We start from the raw sequence: 11,562 nt of genomic DNA on the forward strand, positions 1-11,562 counted from the left end.
ATTAGCAAGTTTTTGATCCACAAGAGGACTTGTCCTTTTATCCCGTGACTATTGAGCTTACTTAGGAGCCTTTGATGAGGAACTTTATCAAAAGCTTTCTGGAAGTCAAGGTAAACAACATCTATTGGGTCCCCCTTGTCCACATGTTTGTTCACGCCCTCAAAGAACACCAACAGGTTAGTGAGACAAGAACTTCCCTTACAGAACCCATGCTGAGTCTGTCTCAATAGTTTTTGTTCATCAATGTGCCTACTAATTCTTTCCTTAATAACAGTTTCCACCAACTTTCCTGGTATTGATGTCAGACTGCCTTGTCTGTAATTTCCCAGATCTCCTCTGGAACCCTTTTCAAAGATGGGAGTGACATTAGCTACCTCCCAGTCCTCAGGAATGGAGGCAGATTTTAATGAAAGATTACATTTTTTGTAAGGAGATCCACAAGTTCACATTTGAGTTCTTTCAGAACTCTCGGATGTACGCCATCTGGGCCTGGTCTATCAGTCATAGGACCTCCTCTCTCGTCACCTCATTCTGACTCAGGTTTTTCAACACCCCTCCCGAAATCTTGGTTCTGGAGTGGGCAAGCATTTCTCATCTTCCACAGTGAAGATAGAGGCAGAAAATTCATCCAGCTTCTCAGCCATTTCCCTATCATCCTTGAGTACTCCTTTTACCCCTTACAGCCATTTTTTTTGCAATTACTACATGATCCAATCAATTTGAAACATAGACATTTAGTCTCCACAAGGGGCCAACTAATTCCATTGGACAACTGCAGCTCTGAAGTTCACTGACAACCTGGTGCCTTTAAAACAAATGTGTGTGAACCACTTTGTGAAAAGCATACAACATGGCTGTTCTGGGAATTAATGATCAAATAAAATTTTAATGATCAAATAAATATGGGCATTGCATTAATCACTGATGTACAACACTCTGTGATATTTAAGATAAAAATATTGGCTAGTTAACAGTTTGGCACCCACCTGGTAGACAGCAGAGTTCTTGTTGAGAAAGCTTGAAAGAGCAAACACTCCAGCCACATCTTGGTGATACCTATACGCTAAATGCATTGCCATGCCTCCTCCCATTGAAAAACCACCTACAGATTTGGGGGAGGAGGGAAATAAGTAATGTGAGAGTGACAAGTTCAAGCATTTTAACAGTTGAGTGACTTCAGAAGTTTTTTTTTTAAGTAACTGCTTTATACTTTCCAAACCACACACAGACATATGCTATACCTACATGCCTTTTTGATCAAGCTATAATTTAAGTGAACTGTCCAGCCGGTGATCTATGGCCAGATTTAGAATTACAAATAAAAGCAGGATTTAGGAATTGGGATACACGATTACATGTTTTTCCCATCACCTCTGGATGTGAATTCTACCCACTTCTCTCTATCCAGACTCAGCACTGTGCACCACTGGAACCCATGTTTGCTCCTAAACTTACATTCTTAGTGAGCTTACAGTAAATATGGCCATACATAGTGAGGTAAATTGGTAGAGAGGGCAGATGGGGATTTATGTGTGAGACAAAAGGGCATATTGTATACAATCCCATAGTCTATTCCTGATCACTCAAGCCCTGGCTTTAGTTGCAAGTCTGAACCAGGCATGAAGTTCATTTAACTTTAACAGTGCAATCCTACATAGTTAGGAGCTAATGGCCTTAGAAGGGTGTAACCTTGCTTGGGACTGCATTGCAATTTCCCATCCTCCACTGATTCTCGACATTCCATGCTCCTGGAATATATTCAGTCCTCACAATGGTTCCCCCCCCTTCTCCTTTCATTAATTTACAGAGTTCTGTTTTTCTGCATACCTTAGAAGTCCCATAAGTCTCTGTGTGATTCTATTGAGTGGCTATCATCCATGCAAGGTCCAGCCAGTTTACACTTAGAAACAGTAAAAATGTGAACACTTCTAAATAGGATTTATTTTTATTTTGTTAAAATAATCAATCAAGAGTCTGTATAGTCTGATAGTGGGATTATGTTATAGGATTACATGGTTGTGTAGGAACACCTTTCAGTACATTTATTAAGTTCCATTTCTTCTGGTTTTGGTAGCATCATCATCTTTGCTGCTTGAGTTATGGAACCTCAATTAATTCAAAGCAAGCCCACATTTGTTTCCACACAAGAAGAAAGAATACTTAGCCTCATAACACAAAAGTAGAAAATCCACAAGCTTGAAAGAGCAAAATAGTTCAACTATGGAAATAATATACTAGATATAATAGTAGTAGAAGTGTTATTTATGAATAAAGCACAATATGCCATGGGCTCAAATCTAATTTTGTACTTGCTTTAAAAAGTCTCAGCTGCTCCTGAGCCCTCTGCTCTTTCTCCATGCACCCAGTGAATAATCATCATCCCAAAGCTCATAAAAATACAGTGTGGAAAAGTTTTGCTAGGTATAAATATGCATATATTCACTCCCAGACACTGCTACATATTGTGCATACATAACATTAAGTACATTCTAATGTATGGGAATACAGGGGCAAAAAGGAAAACACTGAAATCTCATTACTAATCTGTAAATGATTTAATCTCTCTCTTTTGCATCCACTTAGTCACTAGTTGGCAAAGCAAGCTGCAATTATTCACCAGCTGTGCCTGATAATGCTGTCCCGTTCTGTGGGGAGAACATTAAGCAATGGGGCTTTCATGTGGCTCCTGAAGCTTAGGGAAAATGTAATGCAGCAGTGTTGAAATCTGGTTTTGCAGGAGAAAACCTGCACTCATCATAAGTGATTACTGTGGCTTGGCCCTAACAACAACAGGTTTAGCTGGGGGCAAAATGTGATTTTAAAAGCAGAATTATTACCAGACTAAGAATAAGGACTGTTGAGGAAATAAATACAACGAGCTCTAGAAAGAGGCTCTGGGCGAGTGCCCTGGCATTGGACACTCAGCGTCAATTTGCTGTGGTGACCTCAGCTGGGTATAATGACACAGAGCTTACCGTTTTCTCCAGGGGAAGTGATCTCTGCCAACTGAAGAGCAGTTGTAATTCTGAGTGATCTATAGGCCTCCCCTGGAGATTTGCAACAATGGTTCCCCAGGAGGAAATGGCTGGTTTGGAGGGTAGAGTGTATGGCATTGTATCTATCTTGGAGGTGGCAACCCTATCTCCTTCCCAGCCAACCATCAATGTACCATTATCCCCAGGGGAGCTGATCTCTGCCATCTCTAGAGCAGTTTTAATTCTGAGTGATCTCCAGCCCTCACCCTGAGATTGACAGCAATGGTTTCCAAGGAGGAAAAGTACAGTCTTTCTCTGCAGTGGAGACCAAAGCAGCTTACATCACTCTCCTCTCCCCCTTTTGATCTGCACAACAACCCTGTGAAGCAGGTAAGGCTAAACGTCTGTGAATGGTCCGAAATCACCCACTCATCTTCCACAGCAAGAACCTGGGTCTAGTAGACCCTGCTCTGAAGTGCTAACTGCTATGCCTAGGGTAGCCAACCACCTGGTGGAATCTGAAGATTGCTGGGTATCACAACTGAACTCCAGACAACAGATCTACACACACACCCCAAAGAAAATAACTGCTTTGGAGGGTGGGCTCTATGGCATTCTGAGGCCTCCCCCATCCCCAAACTCCGGCTTCCACAGACTCCAACACAAAATATCCAGGAATTTCCCAACCTGGAGCTGGCAACCCTAGTCAGGACTAGTCCCAATGAGTTCCCCACAAAGAGCATTTGCATATGCTAGATGCAACACAATTTCATCTGCAGTTACTTATGGCAGATATAATAGGATTCCATATTCAACTAGACTTTGTGCATGTAACCTTAATCAAATTGACTCAGTCCTCCGTATTTTACTGTATATTTCCCCCTCTTTCTGCCCGCTTGCAGCATTGCCATCTTTGCCTACCTGGCTCCTGTGGTGGCAGCTCCTGCGCTTTCTTCCACAGCAACCTACAAAGCAGTGGTTAAGATCTCACAACACTGCATTGTGAAATCTCAGTCTTTTCTCCCAAAAACTTTTCTTCTTTGTATTTTTTCCAAACTGGGGGGTGGGGCATAAAACCAGGTCCATAGAAAATACCCCCTATCTGTACCTGTCACTATCTGGCTTTTAAATTTGCATGGGGTCCAGGTTCAGAATCAAATATATGATGAATGTGTTTAGGATTGCACTATAAATTTCTGGTACGTACTAGAGACTGATTGCAAGGACTACAGCCATGAGTCAGTACAGAACTTGCCAAGAGAAAAATATAAAACACGAGGTCATGGAGGCTGATGTTCCCTAATACTGATACTACTTTCCTTCTGTGATACACACAGCATTATTCCTGCACCATGCCCTTTTTATAAATGGAGAGACTAGGCATGCCAGTGTTTTATAAGAAACACAACACTTTCATGCCCCTTCCACCATGGTTCACTAGCTCTGGAAGAAGTCTAACGATAAACAAAAAAGTGGCTGTGCGTATCATGTTATTGTAATGAAACAAGGGGTGAAATATCATGCATGTATTCTTTGGCATACAGTTGAGTCTACGGCTCTGTCACTGAAAGTTTATTTTCACTGGCTGCTTATAAAAGTGACTGCAGGTGGCAGGGACCAATTGGCTTGGATCAGCATTTCTATGGCTCCCCCCCCCAAAAAAAAAAAAAGGGAGAAGAAAAAGTGATCTGCAGAACTAGGAAAAAAAAATATAGACCTTGCTAGAAGTAGCTAAATGAAAAGGATTGAAGGTTATTTTAATATCCTACTGTGAGTACAGAAAAAAACTAGAGGTTGCATTTTAAAACACTTTCCTCCAAGCAAGAGAGGTATTTGTGTATAAGTATCCTTCCATAAGCATTGCTGGATACACATCCAGCATGGTGAGGCATGCACGTCACCCGGAAGTGACGGGAGGACACCGGGTACGCTGGGGGCGGGGCCATGGCCATACAAGGGAAAACCATAGAGTCTTCCCTTGTATGGCCGTGGCCCCGCCCCCAGCGTGCCCAGCGTCCTCCCGTCACTTCCGGGTGACGCACATGTCAGGGAGGAGTTCCCCCCAGGGCCCGATCCAGTGGCGCCGGGAAACAGGCCTCTGGGGCAGGGGTTTCCCCGCCCCCAGGAGGACTTGGGATCCCTACAACAGAGCCTTATTAAACTGTTTTGGAACTGCCTGGATGAATTTTTAGGTGTAAAAATGTATATTCAGTATGCTGCATTATGATCTGTCTTTCAATACACCTGGGTTGTGGTCTGTAAATTTAAGATTTGATATATGCATAGAGTAATCTTCATTTGCATTAGCATAAGATGCATCATGTTTTTTTAAGAAGAGCAGAAAGAATGGGTGCATAAAATCTAATAAGGAAAAATAATAGGTAAACAGATTTAATAATAAAGAACACTAGGTTGAATTAATTAAAGTGCTGTCAAATTACAGTCAATTTATGGTGACCCCAGCAAGAGGCTCTCAAGTCAAGTGAGAAGCATAGGTGGGCTGCCATTAGCTTCCTCTGCACAGTCTTCCTTGGTGGTCTTCCTTACAAGTACCAACCCTACTTAGTATCTGAGATCAGACAAGATTGGACTACACCATGCTGCCTTCCCTTCTGAATTAATTATTAGGATTATATTTACATATCAGTTATGTGTCCTTTCACTTATGTAAAACAGACGGATGTTTTAACAAGATGTATTTTTTTAAAAGTGCAGTAATTCACCTGTGCTATTTAAGTAGTGACGTTTTCTTTGGACAGTCACCAGTCAGCTTGGGCATCTTCTTTTTTTCTTTTTTTTAGGCAAACTGTTCCAAGTAGAATCATATTCCCAAAAAAGTGACTTTCCAGACAGAAAACTCTCTTCATAATTGCCTTTCCTAGATTGTGTTTTTCTAGGACACAACACAATGTCTTATATGGGATGTCCTCCCAGCCCCTTCTATGGGAGACACCTGCTCTTCTTCTCTTCATATGCTTCCATGCCAGCAGGTAAAACAGGAAAATCAGATCAAACAGACTTTGCTGACCACTGTCCAAAACAACACACCCTGGAGCCAGGGCAATGAGCCACCAAGGAAAATAAAACAGGGTACTTCAAAGACTTAAGAGGGGCTGGGTCCAGAACGAAAACAGGCAGAATTGGTCCACCAGTCAGCATCTCGGTGGCATCTGGATATGATTTTACAAATCCCCACATTAAAAGCAAGTTTTCTGCACCTTGGATTATTCACTGTGGTGCCTGTAGCATTCACTTCTTACAAATAAAGCAAAAGACTAGGACCACTTCACACAGTTGTTTTTTCTCCGGGGGGGCATGTAAATACATGAGAACTACATGTGTATCTGGAAGCTGCAGTAGCTTCTCAGTAACATGGCAAAAAGAGGCTTGTACAAATTCCACATATGATGGCATATACTTTTCCCCTAAACCCATGGTTTAAAAAGATATGTGAATTGTTTATAAAGCATTTAAACTGGTTAAGTCCTCAAGATATTGGGCAAAATCCACTAGGAATGTTGTTCTTCACTAGTCTCATCACAATGAATGCATGACTGTGTTCCTCCGCAGCTCCTATTGCAATTGAGTCTGTGTGATGGTGACAGAACGTTTCACTTTACATAACTGTTTCATTCAGACAACACAACAAGGTGTCAACCCACTTTGTCTCACAACTCCTGGTTAGCCTACCCAGTGTATGTAAACAGGCCACAATTTGTTTGTACATGCAGGTTAATCTGCTGCTATCCCCCTCTCCAACAGAATTCCCAGTGCCATCTTGAGACACCTTGCATGGCCAGGCTTCTAGCCAAGCCTCCTCATGCATGCAGCCTGCGTGGGATCACTCACCTGCAAGAAATGGGATAAGCAAACTTTGGGAGGGGTGGGATAAACCAAAGGTAAGAAAAGCCTTCTTGTTCTTGGTTTAGGCTTCTATTGTTGCTTCATTTAATTCTTGAACTTTAACCTCAGAAACAAAATAAATCTTCACACACACACACACCAATTCTCTCCTGCTACCTTTCTAGGCACTGCAAAGCTTCCTTCTAAAGTCAACTCTGAAACAAGGAGGTTTTCTACAGCTTTCCTGCTGTTTTCTATAGATTTTGTTCCTGCCTTTTGAACTTCCCTTCTGGACAGGCTGAAGTCCCAAAAAGCACATTTCTGTTGGGAAAGTAATCCTTAGCAAGTTGGGGGAATGGTGAGCAGGCAGATGGAAGGACACACCATCCCATAGCTGAATGGAGCCTGAGCAACTTCTATGGTTTGTGTTGCCCTCTCTGTTTCTGGGAGGCTAAAAGGGATGGAACTGTTGAACACACTGGGAGGTCTGCACTCGGGCATCAGGACAAACCATAGTTCAGAATCTTATGGGTTCTGAAACCTATTTTAGCATCCAACAACAACCCACAGTCTGTATCCAGACATCATTTTGAACTGTAGTTTAATCAAACCATGGTTTTATATCATGTGGTTTGTTATGACATTGAAATCCAGCCAATAGATTGTACTTTGCTTCTCAACCCAAATACAAATAAAAACTTTTAGATGGTGTCTGTAGAGTTTGTTCCTTAATGATGATCCCTAAGGAAGGTCCATTTCAAAATTAATTGGCTTGTGGCAGTGGAAGCCCAACATGACAAGCCTACTTAAGATTTATTTCGGTTATAATGGCCGTACATTGCCCCTTGAAGGGATCAGCCGCAGCTCCACCCAAACCATTAAAGAGTTCTTTGGCTGCTCAAAACCTCCACAACCACTTACCATATTTCAGGCTTGACTCAATTCACAGGATGAGCTCTTTCACACATTTTAAATATGTTCTTCCTTTAAATCTTACCCAAGAGTATCCTGTTCTTCCTGATGCCATTTTTAACTTCATCATCAATCAAACCCGTAAGGTCTTGACACATCGAGTCAATGGTTTCAATATGTTCTGGGCAATCATTAGAGATCTTATATCTGTCAAACCACACAGTGGACAAGGACCCTCTCATAGGTGTGTATGGTCTGGAAGAAAGGTTGATGAAAACCGCATGAGAAAAAAAGCTATAATATATCCACCAAGTGTGTCAAGATCTTTCCACACATTAAGGTTTTACCAGAGGAGCCTTCATCACTGAAGGACCAAGGTAATTAAGTCTCATACTGCATATTACGGCGGCATTATTTTGAAGGCCAGGTTTTCCTTGGGCCGGGGGAGATTTTAAGAGCAAAAAGGGCATGACTAAGAGGAAACTGATCTCCTCCACCTCCACTACTTACTAACCCAGACAGGTGTTAAAAGAGTTTGTAGTGTTATAGACTGGATAGTACAGCGGACTTGGATACTAACTTCTGATGCCATTTCAGCTGTGAATTCACTGAGTGGATTGACTGGCCTCAATTTGCCATTTATAAGACATGACTAGTGACCTATCTCAAGGCTGTTCTGAGAGTGGACATGACTGCAAGGCACACTGCACATAAAAGTAGTACACAGACTTCTGGAATTCAATGTGAACTTTCCACTTCATTCTAGCTGCTTGCTCCTAGGCCACTTAGAATATAAACTATATGTCTTTCCTTTAAACATGTAACATTCCCATACCTATAACTTCATCTGATTATTAACATTTTTCCTAATGTGTCAACGGATAATGGATAAATAAGATACCACTTGATTAAACTGTTTCCTTAGGTCTTCATCCAAGTGAAAACTTATCAGCAGGTATGTGACAAGTACATTCTCACATGCCAGTGAGGTTGGTCTCTTCAGTTTACAAACTTTTCCCTTAAGATCACTCACCAACAGAATTTTGAATGTGATGGACAATAAGTAAGAGGCACAATTCCTTTCTACAACCAAACATTAACCCTGTAATAAGTTCTCCACCCCACCCTCAGCCATAGTAATGATGATCCCAGGCATTAATACAGTATATTGCACTTTAGACTGTTCAAAGCATTTCATATACATTAACTCATTTATCCTTACAACAGCACAGTAAGGTAGGCTCATATTATTGGCATGCATCCAGTCATCCATGGAGTTTGCAAAGCAGTACTTTCTCCCCCTAGTGAAGCCTACTGAAACTCCTGAAATTTTGTTCCTGGAGTTTGGCAGACCCCTAGGTACAGCTTAGGGGACAAAGTGCAGGTCTGCAGTGGGAGGGGAAAATTGGCAAAAACTGCATGGTTGGATACTGGCCATTATCCCAATGTGGTGCAGAGATGGTAGTGGCTATGTTCTGGGAGATAATGGCCTACGTAATACCATCTATGAAATTTATTGCATAAAGGAGATTTGCACTAGGGACTTCGGAATTTATTAGCCCCCACACTACACACAAGTTGTGCAATATTTAGAAAAGCAGATCATGCAGATGGTCACCATCATCTAGAGTGCTTCCACACCCTCTTCAGTTGGTGCCAGGAAAACCTAAGTGACAGCAGCCATCTGCACAGTATTGTGTTTTGAACATTACATATGAGGTGAAGAAAATACAGGGAGACTGTTTTCAGCATTATCACCCTGGCAATAAGATTGTGTGAGCTGGCTTAAGTCTTTTTTCTTGACAAGTATGCTAGGATTGCAGGCCTGGGCTAAGGGGCAACAGGACTCCATGCTCTGCAGCTGCTCATCTCTTTGCTCCTCTGCTAACTTGTGAGAGCAGACAATACCGACCTTGATGGAACAAGGGTCTGATTCAGTGTAAGGCAGCTTCATCTTGAGAGTACAATTCCCAATGTGGTCAGCTGCTTGCACAAGTGGCCACTCAGAGTATTTGGGTGGATTTTAACCACAACAGTGTGATCTTCCACAAAAGAAGGGTCTGAATCTCTGAAAGAATAACTAAAATCACCCCCAAATGCATAGAAGTCACTTACAACACTGTTTTCCACAGAGAGCCCTGCTCAAATAGACTCATATGTGGGTAGGTAGTTCCGTCCCTGAAGTAGGCCAAAAAACACAGACTAGAGTAATGGCAGCAGTTCTTGTGTGTTTAAATTAGGAACTGCCACAATAAAAAAAAGAAATAGCACAATGGAAGATCCAAGCCTTCACCACAAAAAGGATGCCCAGATGAGTGGCACTGAACCTTCCATAAACTCACATGTCTCCCCCCCCCGACCCTATTTCAACAACCACGGGTTACTTCCAATACTGGAGATCAGCTGGAGAAGCAGCTCTGTGGAGATAGGCTGTGAGCGACAGGGTACAGATAGGATGGGGTTCCTGCACTCTTCTGCAGCCCTCTCCTGGTCTTGCTTTGTGTGATTAATTGCTCTGATAGACACAAGAAACTTCACTGCTCATAAACTCTACCTTAACTCATTTCAACTGAAGCACCACAGGTGTGGGTATTCCTCTTCAAGTCTCTACCTGCCCCCTCCATTTAAACAAATGGCATTTTTACAAGATCACTATTTCTGCATCAGAAATACAAGAAGAGCTCTAGCTCAGACAAATGTGTTTAGAAACATGGTGCTGTGCCTTCAAAGCACAAAATCCTGTGGCCAAAGAGGAAGGTGTAATCCATTCCTTCAAAGAAGAAGGTCTGAATCCAACCACAGTGTGAGGACAATCAGTTGAGCAACCAAATAGAACACTTGTCAGGTTAAGGACAATACAGTCTGAATCTGAAATGTAATTCTAATGGCCAATTAGGGTGTCAGACAGTACAGAGGAACTTGAAAAGTGCACTTTTAAAAAAACAGCTGACAGATTCTTTCTTGTAAGATCGCATGCACTAAATCTGGGTAGACGTGGCTACAGTACAGATGCCATTCCTTCTGTAAGAGAACAAAGAGATTTGTTTTCTTTCCCTGACATCCAGCTTTGTGTAGATTAATCCACTGGTACTAGTTCCTGATGTCTCTTGGCCTCTGTCCCATTGGCAACAGAAGCATTCTCCATCAGCACAAATGCAAGCATATTCAACGACCACTCTAAAGAACAGCTTACTATACATGTGGACTTCGGGGGGGGGGGCATAATTTTCTAAAAACTGTCAGCTCAGCTTCTTCATTGTAATAAATGCTGCCTGCTGAAATTTCTTTTATTTCTATATGCCATGGATATGATCCAACCAATGCTGAGCCATCTTTTCAAGAGTCCTCAATTTCAATTAGAGAAGTTTAACTACTTTGGCTTTGCCTTACCTTCTGGAGGTTTAAGCCCACTGAAGAAAGATGGATGTGCTTAATTACTTTCCTGTATCTGAGGCTAGGGCTTTACAAATGAATTCACAGCTTCCAGGTTCATATTCTGTGTGCCAGTTTTAATTTACACCCTCAAACTATTATCTAAATCCAAAAAATCCACCCCCAAGCCAAAAAAAAATTTTTTAAGCTCTCCTTTGTCATCTCTTTGCTTCTAAACCTTTAGCAAGTTTTAAAACAAAATGTAAATGAGGATGTCTTCAATGTTCTATTTATGTCAGGATTCAATGGCCAGTAATGAATGACTCTCAACATACCTGGCTCTCAATAAATATCTTAAATAATATAACCAATTTATTACAAGCAACTATGAATATCTGAAGCCGTGGCAAGCTAAGACTGCTGGAGGAGGACTCAAATGTCATCTCTGGAAGAGAAAGGA

At 41.8% G+C, this 11,562-nt stretch overlaps 1 protein-coding gene across 1 annotated transcript in view; it reads right to left on the reverse strand.

The window, feature by feature from the left end:
- The window catches only part of LYPLAL1 (lysophospholipase-like 1), a 25,844-nt gene that overhangs the window by 2,431 nt on the left and 11,851 nt on the right, over positions 1-11,562 (reverse strand). The window contains exons 3-4 of the mRNA XM_015411001.1: positions 7,816-7,985; positions 987-1,102 (exon numbers count right to left, since the gene is read on the reverse strand). Coding sequence (XP_015266487.1) covers positions 987-1,102; positions 7,816-7,985 — 286 coding nt within the window. The remainder of the gene's footprint in view (positions 1-986; positions 1,103-7,815; positions 7,986-11,562) is intronic.

Source organism: Gekko japonicus, unplaced genomic scaffold (genome assembly GCF_001447785.1).
Source record: "Gekko japonicus isolate JY-2015 unplaced genomic scaffold, Gekko_japonicus_V1.1 scaffold401, whole genome shotgun sequence".
Classification (NCBI taxonomy): domain Eukaryota; kingdom Metazoa; phylum Chordata; class Lepidosauria; order Squamata; family Gekkonidae; genus Gekko; species Gekko japonicus.